The sequence below is a fragment of the Lepidochelys olivacea genome (assembly GCF_965140295.1).
Source record: "Lepidochelys olivacea isolate rLepOli2 genome assembly, chromosome: 6".
Lineage (NCBI taxonomy): Eukaryota > Metazoa > Chordata > Testudines > Cheloniidae > Lepidochelys > Lepidochelys olivacea.
Window position 1 is genome coordinate 45,390,644 of NC_140416.1, and position 20,481 is coordinate 45,411,124.

The 20,481-nt window shown below is 39.2% G+C and overlaps 1 protein-coding gene across 3 annotated transcripts; it reads left to right on the plus strand.

The window, feature by feature from the left end:
• Positions 1-228: 228 nt before the first annotated feature.
• CCND1 (cyclin D1) lies at positions 229-18,469 on the plus strand. 3 transcript variants are annotated; one of them, XM_084629869.1, is made up of 5 exons: positions 229-672; positions 2,254-2,469; positions 3,304-3,463; positions 9,207-9,355; positions 12,013-12,098. In XM_084629869.1, the coding sequence occupies exons 1-5, from the start codon at positions 475-477 to the stop codon at positions 12,016-12,018; spliced, it is 729 nt and encodes a 242-aa protein (XP_084485995.1). In that variant the 5' UTR covers positions 229-474; the 3' UTR covers positions 12,019-12,098. The 3 variants fall into 3 exon arrangements, with proteins under 3 accessions (XP_084485995.1, XP_084485994.1, XP_084485993.1); XM_084629868.1 differs by lacking the exon at positions 12,013-12,098 and adding an exon at positions 9,966-10,298; XM_084629867.1 differs by lacking the exon at positions 12,013-12,098 and adding an exon at positions 15,111-18,469 and having other exon boundaries at positions 231-672.
• Positions 18,470-20,481: the final 2,012 nt, after the last annotated feature.

The window sequence follows — 20,481 nt, forward strand, 5'->3', positions numbered from 1 at the left end:
CATCATTTAGCTCCCACTGCAGAACTCTCTCCATTTTAAAAATTATGCATCATACACTGAAGAGACAATTTGGGTTTCCCCCACCTCTCTGCTTCCCTTGAAGAAAGCAAGCCCTTGTCTCATTTGCATTAAACCCCTGCTTCTGTATAAGGGGAAGGACTTAAAGCTTATGGGATGGCTTTAGGGCTCTGCCCCTTGCTTTTGGCTTCTCTCTCACTCTCTTTCTCATTCTCTCTTGTGCTTTGATCTCTGCTTAACAACAGTAACGTCACAGGGACTATACAGGAGAGTTTTGTTGGAAGTTAGAAAGTTTTTCAGCCTCCAGAGGGCTGTAGCGGCAGTAGCAGCAAGCAGCATCCAAGGGACTCCTGGAAGGGGAAGAGAGAGAGAGAGAGAGCGAGCGAGAGAGCAAGCGAGCGAGAGAGAGACTGACTCAGTCCTTTAGAAAACTGACTTTAGAAGAAGGAGACAGACATGGAACATCAGCTGCTGTGTTGTGAAGTGGAAACCATCAGAAGAGCCTATCTAGATGCCAACCTACTAAATGACAGGGTTCTGCAGACAATGCTGAAGGCAGAGGAGACCTGCTCGCCCTCTGTGTCCTACTTCAAGTGCGTGCAGAAGGAAATCTTGCCATATATGAGGAAAATAGTTGCCACTTGGATGCTGGAGGTTTGTATGTTTCAGAGATTTCTTTGCAAGCTTCTGCATTAATGAATAAACCCTGAATAAACCCTGAATAACTCCCCCATTCCAGCCCCAGCTCCCCCCCACCCCCAAAAAACACCCCCTCCTTCAGCATAGGACATATTGCTACAGATATATATTGACAGTCAAGAGTGTGATGCCTTTTATCCCCTTATCTTTTATTTACTTGTTAACAATGAGGTGTCTTCGATAGAGGGAAAGCAAATCCCACACCCCCATCTCTAAAGAAAATAAATTCTGGGGGTCTCCCTTGAACCTTTTAGAATGAACTCAGTGCCAGAGAAAACAAAGTTTGAAAGCCCCACTTGGAAAAAGCCCCCTTAAGAGTCCTTCTCTGGGATCCCAGATGAGCACAGCAACTTCCCAGGCACCCCGACGCCCCACTCTTGTCTTAGGGCTGCAGTTAAACCTCGCCAGTTATTTTATTGGGATTTTATTTTAAATTAATATCCATGTACACGTATGCAAGTGCTGCCCGTGCCAGTATTATGCGCCATCTTTGTTCTTTTATTGCAAAGCAAAAGTGTTTATTAATAATTAGAAAATTAGCAAGTCCCCAGGAGCAAGCCAAAGGGGGCCGGGGGTGCTCCAGAAACGGGGGTCCCTGCTGGGGCTGTGGACAGGAGGATCGGCTGTTGGGCTCTGTCATTTCTTGGGGAAATGCAGGGTGAAAGTTTCTTTGTTCAGAGCAGAGAGCGAGCTGTGGTCACCCCTCAAAGACATGCTTGTGTTGCAGAAACTTTCGGCAAGGTCGCATGGCAAAATCGAGTTCAAATGCCCCACTCCCCTGGCAGGACATGTGTCAGGGCATTTCCAGCTGGAGCTAGGGAGCCGGGGCTACATTTTCATGCCTTTTCCGAAGCCCTGGGCGCCTGCGATCTATTTTTAATTAATTTTTGAAAGCACAGCACGTTGCCCTTGCTCTTCGAAATGTCGCACGTTGCTTTTCTGAAGAGGGTGAGGGGGACCTTGTGAGTTTGATTTCGGGGTATCTCCCTGGACGCCCCCAGGTGCCCCATCAGCCCGGGGATCGGTAAAGGACCCCCGCCGGGTCGTTTTCAGCCCTTTTTGGAGCTTCGGCTGATTTTTTAAATATTTTTAAATATTTTTTGAAAAGATGACGTCTGGGGAAATGGGGCTGGTGCTGCTGCTGCTCCGGACGCCACCTTTGTGTCTCGAGCAAAGCAGAGAATCTGCAGCACCCAGGCAAATAAGAACAAAACCCTGGGATCCCAGCTCTGTCCCCGCATCATTTTGCAATTTATTTGCCTTTTTCAAAGCGGCTGCCGATCTGTGAGAATCCAGATTTCCCCTTTTGGCCAGAGCTCGGCTGTGGATTGCTAACGCCACATTTCCCTACTTTCTCCGTTTGCGACTTTCTCTTTCAGTTTCTTTTAAGTCTTTTCCCCACTCTTTTGGGGGAAATTTATTTCTCCCCCCGTCACCCCTATTCTCTGCCGTGCCCTTCAAGCTTTGGTCGGGGGGAGGAGGCATGACTAGTTGCTATCATTATTATTCGTTTCAACGAGCTCTCTCCTTTTCCAGGTTTGCGAGGAGCAGAAATGTGAAGAGGAAGTTTTCCCCTTGGCTATGAATTATTTGGACAGATTTTTGTCGTTTGAACCCCTCAAGAAAAACCGATTGCAACTTCTGGGAGCTACCTGCATGTTTGTGGCTTCAAAAATGAAGGAAACGATTCCTCTAACCGCAGAAAAACTGAGCATTTACACCGACAACTCCATTAGACCCGACGAATTACTGGTAATTTCGTGTTTACTTCATCTGGAAAAGCACGATCAGGAGAGAGGAAAATAAATAAAAATCAACCCCGACAGAGAAAATCGCGAGGCTCCTTCTTCAGATCTGCCCAGTGTGACCCCCTACTTCACACTGAGTAATTATGCGCGATTCACCCCCTAGAATTATTGGCCGTTCACCTCCAGCTCCCAGGCTAACTCCATTACGGCACATGGGAGCAACAGATGTAACTTACACGGCTGTCTCTGCCCCCCGCCCCCTCCGCTCCAGTAAGCTGGCGTCAGGGGGTTCCACGCGCTTCTTAGCCAGCGAAAGTTGGGCTCGTGCAGACTCTGTGCGATTGCAGACTACATGATGCAGTAGATTATTCGAATGAAAAAATCCCTAAGATACTCATTATTACCTCACCCTCAGAGAAAACACAGGACAAGGGGTAAAAAGTGGGTGGCTGGCGCCCTCTTGCGTTCCTAGTGTGCAGTTCAGCAACTTGACTGGTGAACGGAGTGCTGCATTTCAGGCCTCTGGGTGAGGACAGTCTTGCAGTAGTTTCATGCATAAAGGCACCCTCACCTTGGTACGCCTCTGCTAGTAATCCTCCTTCACACCATCACAGCACCACTGGTGAGGAAGTGTAGTGTTTTAGTCATCAGTCTCCAATCATGCAGAAGTCAGTGCCTCAAAAAGAAGCCCATGCATTAAGATTCCAGAATACAGTAAAAACTGATGAAATTCACCTTAACTGCTTCAGAAGCAATTGCTACATTTCAAAGCTGTTTATAAGCAGAGCTTCTAACTGTTTTCCTTCTTTTCCCCCTTTCCTCCTTTTTGTTTTTGTAGCAAATGGAGCTGTTTCTGGTGAATAAGCTGAAATGGAATCTGGCCGCAATGACCCCTCATGATTTCATTGAACATTTCCTTACTAAAATGCCTGTGGCGGAGGACACCAAGCAAATCATCCGTAAACATGCCCAGACTTTTGTGGCTCTGTGCGCAACAGGTATGCCCTGCACACTAAAATGGCGTGTTGTTCCCCATACCCAACATGCACACCCACCCTTATCCCCAATTCCTAAGACTTTCCGTAGAGTTACCATACTCAAGTTCACAGAACTCAGTGCAGATAATTTAAGCACTGAGTGTTGTCCCCTGTTGTTTGCAGAAGGTGGATTACTTTTCAGAAGGTAAGTTTCTGAGAAGATGCCTCTCTTCTGAGTTTAACATGAAGTAAATATGTAAAACTCTTCATGGAAAGTGATTAAATAAACCTATCTCAAAGAATGGCCAGATCCTTCTCCAGTGTATATCTGGGCCTATGAAGGCCTGCCAAAGAATCTCTGGCCTGGAAGCAGACTCCCTCATTGTGGATTCATTTTAAGGCAGTTTTGAAAGAGTTAGGAGGAAGAATTTGCATGTAGTTAGTTCTGTATATGGGTGCGTTTCACTGGCTTGTTGTAAAATCTCCCTCATTCAAGTTTCCCCTTTTCCCATGCTAGTAGATGGTGGATTGCAGAAGGGGCACATGGCACAGACACTTTTCTGGCACAGGGCTAAGTCTGCCGTCCACACCCAGCTGGCCACGTGCTTTGCTGGAGGCATGTGCAGGGGCGGACTGCAGAGGAGCCAGAGACACTGACTGTTCCCTGGGCCAGGTTTGCAGAGGCTTGATCTTTGGTTTCAAGGGCATTGTGTGTGTGTGTGTGCTAATTCCCGGAAACTCCACGTGCACAAATGGTGTGCAGGCGGTCATGCATTTTATCCATTGAACCATAACAAGAGTAAGATGGGGAGCAAGAGATCAGAAGAGCAACACTGCCTTTATGATCTCCTCCAGATACCACTGTTCTCATGGGAAAGAGTGTCGGGGCAGGCAGGACAAAGGTGATTTTCAAAGGATTGATCAGTTTTTCTTAAAATCCACTTCACGTGATTCCTTTCAATTGTGGCATGAGAAACCCAAATGTGGCAAAAGAATAAGGAAACAAAGGCAGCCAAAGCAAATGCTCCTTTGAAGGGAAGCCTGTAGCGTCACATAAAGATGAATGTCAAGGATCGTGTTGATACTAATAAAAAACTCACTTGAAATTAGTAATATACCTTTATAAATATGAATATTCATATCCAATAATAGTTAAGTGAAAGGAGAGGTCATGCCTGCATGACATTGAGTCGTTCAGTCTGAAGAAAAGGTCTCTGTTGGTTGTAGCTGGACTCCTCCGTTGTTTTTTGTGGATACAGACTAATGCAGCTACCCCTCCCCCCCATCTCTCTGTACTTGAAAGCTTAGGGTGTATTTAAAGCCAAAGGGCAAATTAATCTCTGATGTACATTGGTGTTCAGTGGTGTTACACCAGGGATGGATGTGGTCAAAAGATCCAAGAAAAATAATAAGCATTAAAAAAATAAAAATAATTTATTGGTCTCACATAGTCACTGTCACTGAAGTGTCTGGCCTGGAGATATAGCCACAGAATCTCTGAAGATAAATATATACATTATTGGTAGGTTTCAGTCTTGCCTTTATCATAGGCCTAAGTACAGAATGGCAGGCAGCTCACAAGTTTGACTGACTCAGCACATTGCTCCTAATATGTGAGTAATAGAACCTCTCCAAACAGCTTTTAAAGGGTTTGAAACATTTGTGGATCAAATGTGTTTTCCTAGACAGAGATTCAAGCAGAACATTGAGATTGTAGTGAATTCGAATGTGTGATTGCCTGGTCTGAAGCCACCTAAGAGATTAGTTGTATATGGTGTTTCTTTATAGCTATCCAGTCTCCCCTTTGGATATGGGGATGTTTAATCTAGGTGGTTGTGCTGGCAGTGATAGTGATGAAAACAAGAGTAGTTCAAAGGTTGAAGCCTTGCTAGGAGTCCAGTACTTTGATCTACTGTCAGTGTTGTTATGGTTCTTTTAGAAAGCACATCCAGAGTCTATATTTAACAGTATGCTCCTCACCACATGGGTAGCTGGAAAATGGATCAGCGAATGTGACCCATGTACAGAGAATTTTACTTAGCTTTTTAAAATAGCATGGAGGTCATCAAGATTATGGGACTTATTCAGCACTCCATTGAAGTCACTGGGAATATTACCTGAGTAAGGAGTGTTGAACAGAGCTGTTTGATCAGCTTTGGATTTTTATTTCATTTTTGGATGCCAAGATTTTTTTGTCTCTCTTCGGATGACTCCCTTGTTGGCTAGTGATGCCCAGACAAGATAAAGAACACGTGGCGTCAGCAGCATCTGACCTTCACTTTTTGGTGTGTTATATTTTTTTCTGGCCAGCCCTAATCTAGGTGGATTGCAAACCGGTTGTACTTCCCTGAATACCTTGTGGGCCTGATCCAGAGCCCATGGAAGCCACTGGGAAATTGACTCCAGTGCCATTGTGTGAGCACTACTTGAAATACAAGGTGAAGGCAGGGGAGAGTTTGAAGATGTGTATGAGTATTTGCTTCTGATAGAAAAGATTACATAGAAAGGTGATGTTGACTGGAATTCCCTTTATGCTCCATCCTCAGTTGCCTGCCTAATAGAAGGGGATTTGTTTTGTTTTTTAAATATATTTTCACCAACTTTTTGCTGTGGTAGGTTAGAGAAGGAAAGAAAAAATTACCAGGGGTTGTTCGAAGTTAACACATAATTGACCTTAATAAATGGGGCTTTGGCGTGGCCAAGTAAGGCAGGGATAACTCAGAAGGAAACAGGCCTTTTTTGGCCCCAGTTAAGACTGGAGTTAAGTTAAAACTCCAGCTCTATACAAGCAAAACAATGAAAAGGAACAAATATTGGGCGCTTCAGCGTTTCATTGTGGCCCTCTGGTTATCTAAACATACCAGGCCCCTTTATGTTATTATTATTGTTCTTCTCTCCTCTCTTTCCTCCTCCCTGGTGGAGAGAGAGAGAAAAAAGACTTCCCTTTGAAACAACTTTGCTACAATTCTTCTATTCTCTGGCCTTTATAAAATTGGGAGACTCAAGGTATGTGACCAGTTGGAACCTGTTGCATCTTGCAGCAAGTGATTTATGTTCACAGTTTTGATTTGCCTCAATGAAAAGATTTTCATTCATAGCCCCCAGCTCTCCAGACGGATAGAATTGCTGCTCCATTTAAAAAGGAAAAGGGGTGACTCGCCTTGTTAGGAATTTTTTTTAAAGCGCTGCAGCGCCTAGATGCCTGCTTTGTCCTCCCTTCAGGGTGGCTGGCATTCTTCTCTCTCCTCCCCCTCCTCTCTCTCTCTCTCTCTCTCTCTCTCTCTCATTCTCCCTCTCTCTCTTTTTAACAACGCTGAAGTTGTTTATTCTTTTTGGATGAAGTCTCAGATAGGCTACTGGGGATGTGTGCTTCAATTGATGGGGCCCCCTTCCCCATTGTGGCTGTGTCAGGTCTAATTCATCTCACCGAAGCCCCCTTGTTCCTGAGCGCTCAATAGCGCAAGATGAGGCGATGGAGGCTGACAATGATGCCACACTCTTCACTTGGGGGCATCCAATTACAGGCCAGAGGGGCCCCCTGATTAATATGCTGAAATTAGTGGCCTCTGCCACAAATAATTCCTTGTTGAGTTGCAACAAAAAGACAGTCCATGCTGCTTGTCTGGAGTGGTTATGGGGACAGACATAAACTGGTCATTTAAACTGCATTATTACTTTTCCACCTTGGACATACTAAGGGTGTGACTGTGAATTCATGTTTTTGTGTATTGCCCCCTTTAAAAGAAAAAAGCAAACAGGAATCCCAAACTTACTACTGTCTGAATGGGCTCATTAAACGTACACAATTTTGGCCATTTTTTGGGATGATAATTATGCAGAAACTAATAAACACTGGAGATAATTCACTGTGACTGTGTATGTGTATACAACTAAAGTTTGGTGAATCAAATCTTCAGACCTGTTTAAACCAACAGAAGCCTCTCATTTTAAGTGTACCTAAGAAAACATACCAGTGATTTGTTTGAGTGAACAGATTAGATACTATCTCTGGGATGCATTTATTGGCAATGGTCAAACTGAATCTATTTAGAAATCTTTTGGGAAAGAGTTGGGGAGAGGTGGGGGAGGGAAGAGATAAGTTAGACCTATTTCAGATATGTCAAGATGTGACATGAGTTTAGCTGGCAACATAGCACATAAAAAACCCTTTTATACTTAATCACATCAATTTAGTTCTGAAGGCACTTTCAATTTCATAGAGCTTGGGGTAAATTTCCCTTTGGAAGGTGAGTATGGGATGGGTCAGGGTACAGATGGAGTGGCAGAGATATAAACCCCAAACTGTACCTATAATACCTACAACAATAGGTGTTTAGTGTATACAGATTTCAGAGTAACAGCCGTGTTAGTCTGTATTTGCAAAAAGAAAAGGAGTACTTGTGGCACCTTAGAGACTAACCAATTTATTTGAGCATCCTTAGAGACTAACCAGGTGCCACAAGTACTCCTTTTCTTTTTAGTATATACAGAGAGTCCTGATGCTTATACTGTTAAAGCCTTTATACAAAAGATATTAAATCATAAAGAGATAAATGATTTAATATTTAAACTGTTTCATAGAGCCCCCATTCCCTCCCGCTTAAGTTTTTCATGTCTTTGATTTAATTCAAGGGTTGACAGGTGGTTTTATGTTTATGCAGCAAAGGAAAAGTTGTATATTTGATAATAGGGGAAGGAATGTATCTCAAGTTATCGTATATAAGATATCATTTCCTTTTTCTCCCCTAAAAAGTTAGACATTTACTAGTACCACTTATTTCTTTTCCTCCTAATACTTGGTCCAGGGTTCATTTTGCCATGAATCAAAAATCAAACACATTCCTGTATAGCAGAAAGAGCCTTAGCATTAAAATGTGGATTATTCCACATTATTTGCCCTTATTAAAAAAAAAAAGGGGGGGGGGAATAACATTCTAATGGCAGAGATAGGCCCCTCAAAGAATCATGGGAGTGGCTTTGTAGAGAGACCTACAGCAATGCAGTCTGGAAGGGGGCCCAGCCTCTTGTCAGCATGGTGTCACATCAGAATGTAACTGATTGTCCGCCAATTCTTGGGACCCCCGTCACTTAGTTATGCCACATTTACATTAAATCCCTGTTGCCAGGATGGATGGCAGCCACTGACAAGAGACTAGGTTGAGACAAAGCATTTTGAAGATGAAACCTTAATTTAAATATAGAATATTCACCTACTGACAGGTTTAAGTGGTCTTAATCGCTTTTGTTTTTGCTTTTTTTTTATATTAAAGTTATACATTTCTCTCTTTCTAACATAATTGTAAAGGTTTATGTTTTAAAGGGTATATGATTCAGAGACTGCTTACATCACATAATGCACCTGATCTTGCAAATGCTTTCAAATGTGAATAGCTTTACTCATGTGAATAATCACGTTGATTTAAATGGGACTACTCACAGGAGTAAAGTATATTTATAAGTGTTTGCAGGATTAGGGCTCTAATATCCTCAAAATCCTTCAAAGGAATGATTAGCCTTTCAGGCCTTTCTCTAAAAAAGGGTTTCTCACTCAGGTAAAGTTATTCATGTGCATAAGTGCTTGTGGGATCGGGCCCGTTAATTGCCGATATTGTTAAATTACATTAGGAGGAGTCTTTATGTTTGCAATCCTACAGCCTCTTAAGACTTATTATCTGGCAATCAGGTCTAACTCTTAGGAGTGACACAAGCAAGCTCATCCTAAAGAAATCAATTCTCTTTTTTTCCCACTTCTTTCTTTAAACAGATGTTAAGTTTATTTCAAACCCACCTTCCATGATCGCAGCTGGGAGTGTGGTAGCAGCCGTGCAAGGCCTTCACCTGGGAGACACTAACACTTTCCTCTCCTATCAAAGTCTCACACATTTCCTATCACAAGTTATCAAATGTGACCCGGTAAGTGATTCTTTCAATCTCTCTATTTTAGAGTTTTTTGAGTGCCTCACTGTAGTATATGATTTGACAGTAAACGCTGATCAAAGTACAACTTGGATGTGGTTTTTCAAGTGTATTCTCTTTTGTTCTTCCCAGTGACTATTAGTCATCGTTATATACATTAAAAATCAGAGATTACGCTACTGCAGTTCATTGATATGAATACCATGACCAGTCCTAATGTTGTTAAGACAGACATATCAACAAAGCAAAGGAAACTCTTAAATTGGTTTAGGACAATTGCTGAGGCTGTATTCGGTTTGTAGGTTATTAAACCAGCAGCCTATGTAGAACAAAAACCTTTAAAATAAGACAAGGAAATAGTTACTAAGATTGCAATAAATAGACGTCATGGTATCTCTGAGCTTATCTTTGACCACTCTTGAGACCCTTTATTGTGCCTAGTGGTGTGAAATGCTTTTTTTAAGGGGGTTCTAATTATCTAATTTGGTTTATTACGTGCTAGACCTGCACAGTAGCTGGTATTGAATTCCTTTTTGGAACAAATGTTTGTCCCACGACTTTCTGACAAGGTAGATGGTCCTCATAGGACTCTCATTTTGCCCTGCAGCTTCCAGGAGATGCACATCAGTAACTAGTGAGCAATAAACCTTTCATGAGTGAATGGGCCAGGAAGGGAGCCTACAAGGAAGACCTAAAGTCAATGATCCATGTCATAATGGTGTGTGAAGTTGGGGCAGAGTTTAGCTTTGTTTTGTAACAATGTGGAAGACCAATAAATAGATGCTTTAAAAAGGTTCTTGTGAGGTCTCCAAGCTCTGGACAATGACTCAAATAAAGACAACCCTGTGGTTTGCAATAGAATCTTTGAGATGCTGTAAAACCCTTCATTTTATGTATTCATAAACTGAAGATATATAATTATTCTAACAACCAAACAACTCACACCCAAGTTAATATAAAGGGCTGTGATATGTAGAATTTTAATGATTGTTAGCAAATTGTGAAAGCATTGTTATGATTAGTTCCGATATAAGGGAATATTTTTCTGATATTTTGTTAGAATTTAGATGATGCCAACACAGACAAATACTTCACTGCTGCTTATTATCGGCCCATCCTAACTATTTCAAGATACTATACCACACAGTTAAGCAAATTATTTTTGCTCTTAATACTACTAGGAGCAGAATTTAGTAGTACTGATTCAGTGCTGAAATGTTATATACTCTTAAGTACTACAGATGCTTTAAGTATCCCACTGCTGAAGTGGTGTGTACCTGTAATATTCTGGCTTGTTTGTTAGGACCATGCATGTGCTTAAGTGTATGCTTGAACTCTATCCAATTCAAGACATTTGAATCAGGAACTTAGGAAGAAGCAAGCAATCTGCTTTCAGCACCTATAGTGTATGTCTGATTTAAAAGAAAATATTATTTACATTTTTTTCATATATAACCATGAATTAGATTCTAACACATCGCAGAACTCTGTGTCATGTAGAACTGCAACATGTCCTTACATGACTTGACTTAGTCAGTGTCAGAGCTCTTTGAAAAAGGAAAGTAGTTTTAATTAGAAGTAATAGCACTTTGGGCACTGCGTTTTATTATTCATAAATAGTATGCAAGGCCACAGTCTATATGAACTGAACTTAAAAGGAAGATCTTTAAGGTGAGTGGGACGGAAACTTTTGTGATAATTACGTTTATGTCTTAAAATAACAATAACTAGACATTAAGATTTTTACATAGTTTGCTAGATAAAATAAGAAATATCATAAAGTTATATGTAAATTTTTTAAGGAACCTCAAAAAGGAAAGATCACCTAAATCTTTGTTGATTTCTTTCTTGGTCTTCTGTATTAACATGATTTCTGTCCCCATGTTTATAATAAAGGTGCAATATCCTCTGCCATAATTATTCTGTGAATTTGACAATTACTGGATTTTCTATAAAGAGGGATCTCTGGCCTTAGAGCTTACTACGCATTTCTTATGAAACAAATTATCTTAACTGATGGATCAAACACTAATCCTGATCTTGAAAGTTTTCTTAATAACATTGTTTGGGTTGTTGATCCACAAGTGATGGCACATATTGCCATACATTTAATATCATGTGGATTCGATTGTTTCAAAGTATTTATTAGACTGATGCATTTTGACAAAATGGTTAACACTTTTCCTGATTGTTTGCTAGCCAGAGCAGATGGTCTGTTGGATTTCAGTTTTCATACTGATAAGTTTTACCTTAGTCTCAAAAAAGTTGAGTCTAAAGTAAAATGAATATCACCTGATTGAAATTCTTGTATAGTTCATGTTTATGTTGGTAGGAGTCCAGTTTCCCATTTTGCCTTTGATCAGTGGTAATTAGAAGTCAGATAATCACAATTAGAAGTCTTGGGCTGTCTTCCATCATTCTGTTCCTGACCCCATCATCCAAATGGATTGAATTTTGCCTGACATTCATTTCCAGGCCAGAAATTTGCTAAACTAGATTAGATTGGGTTTCCATGCTGTCTGTTAATACACTGGAATTTGCTTCTCCTCCCTGCCCACTCCAGAGACACCTTCAAACATATGTCTTTTATTCTTAATGAGCCAGGCAATAACAAAGGATTTCCAATAGATTTTGTTGTTGTTTGTTTCCTTTAGATCTGACCTTAAATCTTATGCTGGACTGAATTTCAATCTGATCATGTCTACTGTGTATGTTAAATAAAGGTATTTGACCACATCAGTAATCTAGTAGGCCTTTTTTTTTTCACTGAGAAGCTTAATTAATCCAGGAAGGGCTTATGACCTTGAACAAACTGTGGGCATTGAAAATTTGGGTAGTGAAGCAGAAAAGTTGTTGGGAGAAGTTATCAGACTAACACACAAGTTTTGTATTTGCTCCCAGTATTCAGAAGCTGTGAGTAGAATGGAAAAACAAAATGTAAGTGTAACACTGGGCATCAATAATGTTATGCTAGTGATGAAAATGTACCCAGTAAGTTTTTTTGTATGTAGCATTTTTGAGAAATTTAATATTCTTGCAGAGAAGCTGTTCATTTAATATCTACGTGAAAAAATAATTTGAACAAAAACATAAAGCATTTCAAACATCACATTGTTCATTAAATTGCAATTTAGCAGACAGCCTGTTTACAGTAAGCTGTAAAGATTGTATGTTATTTAACAACATACAATCAGAACTCAATCCACTCCTGCAGTGTCAGAGTGAAGATTTTTTTCAGTGCCGAAAAGGAAAAGAATAATCATTTATAGAAAATCCTCCCAAGCTGTTTACAAAATGTATTCATTGCTTGTTCAATATTATGAGTAAAACTAGTTCACATTTCAGTTTTCAGAGTCAAACATGTATGTGGGAGTGTTTCCAAAAAACAGAGCCAGCGTTGGAATTGCTCTGAAACAACTATGCGTTGGCTTTCAGTGAGAAACTTGCCACCTAGTTATGGCTGAGTCAACCTGAAAGTGCCTGAACTTTTTGGAAGCAAAAAATAAATTGTGTTTACTTATTATTTCTGTATATCTATTTACGTGTGTCATGGTATGCGTGCTATCAGGAGTTAAAATGGGTGTCCTGTGGTATCTAAAGTCAGAAATGATCTGTCATATCTTGGGGAGTCTTGTTAGAGATCTCACTGGGAAGGCCAGAGGTACGTAGGAGTCGAAGGCATGATGACTTTAGGATATGAGGCATTTCTTTTTGTCATTTAAAATACTGTGTGTCTCTGTCAAGAGGAAATATTACACTAGGGTTTAAACCAGAAAAGGTCATAGGTTATGTGTTTTCAGTGAGCTGTAACTGATGGTCTGATCTGCTTAGAGGTAGGATTAACCTCCCTCTCTCTCAGAAAGGACTTGCAGAGAATTGTTTGCTTGGGTTTCTAATCTTATTTTACCCCAAATGCCATGTGCCCTTATTGGTGGCAGAGAAGGTTCTTGTGGTAGTGGAATCAGTGAAAAGCTGGTAGATCACACAAGAAGCTTCTGAATGAAGGCAGAATTGAAACTGGGAGATAAAGAAAACAGCAGGCAGGTCACCCTCTCAGGAAAACAACATTCATTCTCAGTCATGCACATCCTAACACTTTTGACGGCAATTTATCATGGAAGACTGGGTTCACTGCAAGGGCTAACGCATGTCATAGGTTAAATCAGAAAAGGCAATACTAAAAGAAAACTTCAAAGTCCTTACTACACAAAGTTAAATATGTTGAGAAAAGCTCACAATGTTTGTTATAAGGATGTGAGTAAACAATGTGCCTGAGGAATTTTGGCAATATACTGTGTGATTGTTTCGCTTGTTTAAGGCACTCCAAGTCTGTGCCCATGCAATGGGTGTGCATGGCACTAAAGAATATCTAATCCTGCATTTGCAGGAAGACAGACTGGATGATCTAACAGCTCTTTTCCATCTCTGATTTCTGTGATTTTGTGAATAAATAGATTTTGGATGCTTGATGTGCCGATTCCTAACTGTACACTTAGATGCCCGGGGGGGTTTCTTTTACCCATATGAAGTTTGAACCTGTGCGGTGCTTAGTGGTCTTAATTCCCATTGAAGTCAATGGGAGTGGAGAGTGCTCAGCACCTTCCTGGAGACATGAGACACTCAGCACTTAGCAGGATCAAGCTCATATTGAGCCATGAGTCACAGAGAGAATTGTCTCATTCCTAGTTGGTCTCTCTCTGTGTGATGGTGAGTGCAGTGGCAAGCTAAAAGGTTGGCAACACTTTCTAAATCATTGCCATGAGGTTGCTGGCTGTTTGATGGTATGTTGTGAAAGACCTGCATTCAGCAGAAAGGCATCCATTTTGGTCTTTTGGAATGCTGCATTTTTTGTTTAGATGTTTTCCAGAGTTAGTAATCAATTAGCTAACATGATCAGGCCATTGCTGAATATAATCAGAATATTAGTTACTAATACTTTGTATTTATATAGCACCTTCAATCTGAAAAGCTCGTCTCAAAAAAATGTAGCCATTCCTTAACTGAAAAGCCATTGTTTATGAAATGGCTCATACCACTTCTACTGGATTGTATAGTGCCAAGGCATTTCTGTTGTAGAAGTAGAAATTATATAGCGCTACAGTCTTGGGCCTAATTCTTGATCTCACTCCAGTTTTATGCCCAGTAATTGCACTGACTGCAAGATAGTAACTCCTGATTCACACTGCTATGAGATCAGAATGAGGCTATTAGAATTTTTCGAAAAACACGATCCATGAAACTCTTGTACTCACGAAAGATGCAAGATTGACAGCCTTGGAGACAGAGCCTTCTGTTCATCTACAGAACACTTACAGTACAGGTAGAAGTATCATAAGCTTCAACACATTGTCCCACCAATGTGCCTTTAGGGGTGGAGGCAGCATTACCAGTGGTGACACTATAGTTTAGTCTCCATGCCCCATTCAGTTATTGGCTTCTCTTCTGAGACTAACATTGGGCCAGTTAAGGTTAACTGTGGTAGCAATTTGTTGAGATGCACACTTATCCCACTGGGAGATGAACTGAGACTACACTCTCATTTGACATAATCCTCTAAATACCAGATGGCAAAAACCTGTAGCCCAGCCCCTTGAGCTATCCAGTCTTTCTATCTCTCTCGCTTCCACCCGCCTTCCCCCCTTATATAAATGGTGTTACATTTTTATTTGCCTTCTGCAAAAATAGTATTTGGCACACGGTTTTATATATTTTCTAAAGGGTTGTGTTCCCCCTCCCCTTTAATCTTCTCTAGGATTGTTTACGAGCTTGCCAAGAACAGATTGAATCCCTCCTCGAATCCAGTCTACGCCAGGCACAGCAACACAACATATCTTCAGAAACAAAGACTGTTGAGGATGAAGCAGACCTTTCCTGCACACCCACCGATGTGCGAGACGTGAACATTTAAGAGGACTTCTGCAAATCGGTTTGTTTGGCAATGACAGCAGACAAAGAAAGGGCATCTGAGAAGGAATCAGCATCAGGATCTCTCCCCCAGAAACCCTTTTCTCCAGGACATTTTTATACCAGAAGGGAAAGCTTCACTCTTGTTATTTTTTTCCTTGTTCTTTCTCCCTTCCATCTGTGACTTCAAACAAACAAAAAAAATACCCCAAAACTGTCTTAAAAAAAAAAAAAGAAAAATAATATTTGCATGACCCCAAGGGGTTTGTGCTACAAAAAATAGAGGATTTTTATACAATAATAATCAACTAGTTTTTATGTTAAAGTGTTCTTGTCTGTATGTTGTAAAAATAGACATTAACACACACAATGTCTCCAGGGGAGGTATTAAATTTGATTTCTTACATATAAAACAAACAAAACCAACCAACGAACCATTTTTAAAGTAGAAGAGGGTTTTTTTTTAATAGAAAATGACATATTCTTTTTGTTTTTTTCCTATAAAAAGCATAGCTTTAACGCAGTTCTAGGCTTTTCTGTATCTTGCTTGCTTATGCATTTAGTCACTTTATAATTCATCTGTAAATGTTTATTTTATTTTCTTAGGTTTTTATCCTCTTCACCTTATAAATGGTTAACGTAACCCATAAGTTAGTGTATTTTAGTATACAGCATTATTATATGTTACTCTTTTGTACCTGTGGATTGCCTGTGCATAAGGCTTTTGTAGGGTTCCAGCTTAGCATTGTCGGGGAAGGGCCAATGTACTACTCATACGATACTCTATTATAAAGAGAAACCGAAATATTGACATAATATATTATATTTTTGTAATCTTCATATTTTTGTAGTTACCTGTGTATAAAATGCTGGTCTGACCCAACAGATATTCAGCCTCATTATGGTCAGGTTCAATCCACAGCCTAGTCTCTCTTTTTTTTTTTTTTAAATATTCTAAAACCATTCCATTCAAAGCACTTTCAGTCCATTAGATATAGGAAATACGTTCTTTTATTGTGGGAATTTTTTTTTAAATGGAATGGTTTGGAAATATATAAGTGCTTGTGCGCAAACTTTGAATTGCAAAGCAAGTGCATTTAACTATGGTGTTAGAGGAAAGGTGATTTTTTTTCGAAGGTTGTGTTCCAGTGAGAGAAATTGCATTCACAAATTGCCAGGATATCTTCCTATCCTTTTCTATAGAAAAGTTGAAGTTTAGAAATCCTTTGGTGCCAACTCACGTTTGTAAATTAGGGGCCTTAAAGGTTCACGTATAGGACACATAGTTTAAGGATTGTCTCTAGATGTTTTACAACTGAAGGTTTTTAAACACTAAAATATATAATTTATAGTTAAGGCAAAAAGAATATTTATTGCAGAGGATGTTCATAAGGCCAGTATGATTTGTAAAATAACGCAATCGCCCCTTGATTTAAAAAAAAAATCTTTCTACCCTTGATGTTGCAGTTTTAACACAGCTTATTAAGGAAAAAAAAAGACACTCTTTTCAAAAACAGTGTATTTGGCCCCTTCTTAGACATTTCCAAAAACTATCTAACCATGAGAAACGCCATAGTTAAAAAAGAATAGATTTGGTGTACTTGAAAGGAGTTCTTATTCCAATATATCCCCCAGTTGTTGTTTTTTTATTTAGCTACAAATAGAAAATTTGCACATCTTGGCTATGTATCTTTTTATTATTATTTTAGAAAGTAGCTGAAGGGACGTGGACATAGCTGTTGAAGTTGATGCTCGAGGAGAATGTGATGGTGAAATGTATGTGAGAAAACTGCCGCTAAGGTGTTGATTGTAAAAAAAATTTAAAAAAGAAAAGAAAGGAAAAAAAAAAGAAAAAAAAGGAGTGGATGCTCCATTTTTATTGAGCTGCTATGGATAAATTCCCAGCATGGTTTGAAAAAAAATTAACATTGCTTTCTGTATCTTTGTCATTGTGTTTTGCTGCTATTTTATGGATCAGTTTTTTTGTTTTTGTTTTTTGTTGTTATACAATGTCATATACTGCCATGTTATAGGTTTTAATTTTCTCATAGAAAATTATATTATTGACATCATTTTTTGTAGATTTTTTATGTGATCAATTTTTACTTAATGTGATTATTACTGCTCTATTCCAAAAAGGTTCCTGTTTCACAATACCTCATACTTCAGTTAACCATGTTTAGACCAGGTTTTAATGTTCGTACACAGTGCCTCATAGTTCTACTGCAAACTGAAATGCATTGAACGTTATTCTGAATGGGTCTCGCGATTCGCAACTAGGTTGCATTAATTTAAAAACGACAGACATTTCAGAAGATCAAGTAATGTCAGTTTTTTGTTATGCGTTTTATAAAGCTGGATTCTTTGTCTGATCTGGGGTTTATTATCATAGTAGTTTTAAGATGTGTTATTAGCCACATTGATATATGAAAGGTGCATTATAATATAACTCTTATATGCCACTTGGTGTTGTTTCCCATCAGCTGGAACTCATCATTTGGTATGATAGGTTATCTTCTGGAACTCTAAGTATTTTGTGTGTTTAATCTGTTATAATATACTAGGGTTTTTTGTTTTGTTTTTTGTTAATTATAGCGTAATGCTAATTTAAAAAAGCCTGTAAATCTCATAAATAAGCCAGCTAACAGAGTTGTATGCTGAAGAATAATCTAGCTGTTGCCTGTATGCTGCTAAACCAAAACAGAATTAGAACTCATTTTGAGGGCAAATGCAGTTAAGATCCTACATAGTGTATAAATAAAGCATTGCAATGCTACTAGCAGTCGCAGGACCCAGGAGGACTGGATACATTCTGTCCAAATTTCAGGAACATTTCTTACTGCTTACCTCATGAACACTTCTGTTTGTGGCATCTCTGTGTCTCTGAACCAAACATGATTATTGCATTAGTGGTTGTTGGTTATGTGTGTTACACTGAGTGGCAGTACATACTGCAAATTTCTTTAAATATGTATGTACTAAAAGGCCAAATCCTGATAAAGCAGGTTCATGTGCCAACAGAGATGTTTTATTTGTCACATTATTATAACAATCTATAGTAAGCAAGCAATTCAGATTTGTACATTTTTTTTATATTGTACTTATTGGCATCACTGGTCTGAAATGCACATTTTCACCAACAGACCTGTAACAGACAAGTTTCCAGCAAAAGAACTAAAGTCTAGAAATAAAATTTGTAAAACCCAATGCCTGTGTGCTGTGTTTTTTATTAGCTTCATGAATGTAAAATTTGCAGTTTAACAGCACACAGCAGTTTTTAAACAACTGGATCCTGATGTAGTGAGCAAACCACGTGGCATTTTCTTGTGTTGACACTCCATGCTTTAAAGTTTGCAGTGTTTAAATAATTCATTCTTCAACATCTCTAGGAAATGATAGGTCTTTTGGCAATGGGTCAGTCAGCACAAATTCCTAGAGAGATATATATTAAATGTCAAAGGTTTTTTTTTTGGTGTTTTTTTTTGGTTTAAGATTTTCTTTTATGCCTCTATCTCGACTAACCAGCTGTTTGATAGATATTTTCAATAATAAGTAAAATAAATTAGGATTTTGATGCTACAAAATTATTTCTAGCTTTTAAGTTTACCAGAGTAATGGAAATGTCCCCTTTAGATAATGACTAGTGTATTTCAAAGACAGTAGTGTTAGATTTTTATTTCCCACCTGCCTGCATTGTGTATTACTACCGTTAGTTCAAATAAAGTAGTAGGCCATAAAAGGTAAAAATACTTATTTTTGTTTACAGAGCTTAACACTAGTAAAGGGCAATACACAAAATAGGAAAAGAATTGAACTAGGCTTGAAAAAATAACAGTGGTAGATACGTGCTGGATCATTTAGCAAGTTAAGTGTGTGTGTATATATACATCCAATGTATTGTTTATATATATGAATACCAAACTAAAGTTAGGTTGAATTATAAATGATCATGTCCCAATCTGAAGTCCTAAAGGAGAGTTCTTTTTATCCCAAATCTCTGTTTTGAAAATTGGGGATGTTATTTCTCACTAGGTACATCAGTCAAAGGATCCAGACTAAAAGCAGACATACATTTCCCCCCCCCCCCCAGCCCATCATGAAAACTTCTAGAGCCTGACTCATAAGTTTCCTGGGCAACTGGCATGTGGCCAGTGTAACACCTGCCACTTAGACTTCACAGCACACTACGGTTTTCAAGCAATAACTACACCAAAACTTTTAAGAGTTGTAAGAAAGTTGTCATCATCTAATCTGGTAGCCTGCTGCAAAATGATTTGGTCTCACTGCAGTTACCCAATGCACAGGTATCCTCATCACAAACATTGTTACACGTGGCACTAGTTTGTTCCCTTACTGGCTCTCCTTACAGAGGAGAGACTGAATTATGTGGTCTACAATAGTACTTTCCTCTAGAAATGGTCCCTCCTTAAAAGGATTAGGGCATGCTGATGGGTTGGTGGGGGGATATTTGCATGATGGAAGAAGAGAAGACCTAAGCTAAATTTAGAATGAGTTTAAACAGGTCTAGAAGGAGTCTGAACTAATGGTGGTAAAACTGTACCTATTATTTTTCACAGGATTTTGTTTTATCCTAACTTAATTTACACCACTTACATCCTCACTACTTAGAAAGTAAGATACTAAGTATACCTGAGACTCCCTTACACACATCAGCAAGTGGGTGTAAATGGATCTAGGTGTCTAGCTGAGTGGGAAGGAGTTAATTTATAGCACCTTCTATATTGAATCTGAATTTGGTTTAATATCTGACTGTCAATCTACACTTAAATGCACAGACACTAATAAAAAGCACCTATTATTGTTAAACAGCAACTATCAAAGTTACATATTTTTAAAACTGCAGGACCAGATAACTTGCACCCAAGAGTATTAAAAGAATTGGCCAAGGAGCTCTCTGAACCATTAATGTTGGTTTTTAACAGATCTTGGAACACCAGGGAAGTTCCAGAGGACAGGAAAAAAACTCATGCCACAAAAGGAGTAAATGGGAGTAAATAAATAAATGGGAGTAAAGGGAGTAAATGAATAACTACAGGCTGATTAGTCTGACGTCAAACTGACGCTTGGGGCACTCCACTTGATACCGGCTGCCAACTAAACATGGAGCCATTGATCACTACCCATTGAGCCTGACAATCTAGCCAGCTTTCTATCCACCTTACAGTCCATTCATCCAGCCCATACTTCTTTAACTTGCT

Excerpts from the sequence above, each read along its gene's own strand:
- CCND1 (XM_084629867.1), top strand. The coding sequence starts at position 475 with ATGGAACATCAGCTGCTGTGTTGTGAAGTGGAAACCATCAGAAGAGCC. Across the intron at positions 2,470-3,303 it reads TTAGACCCGACGAATTACTG|CAAATGGAGCTGTTTCTGGT; the intron begins GTAATTTCGTGT and ends TTGTTTTTGTAG. Across the intron at positions 9,356-15,110 it reads AAGTTATCAAATGTGACCCG|GATTGTTTACGAGCTTGCCA; the intron begins GTAAGTGATTCT and ends AATCTTCTCTAG.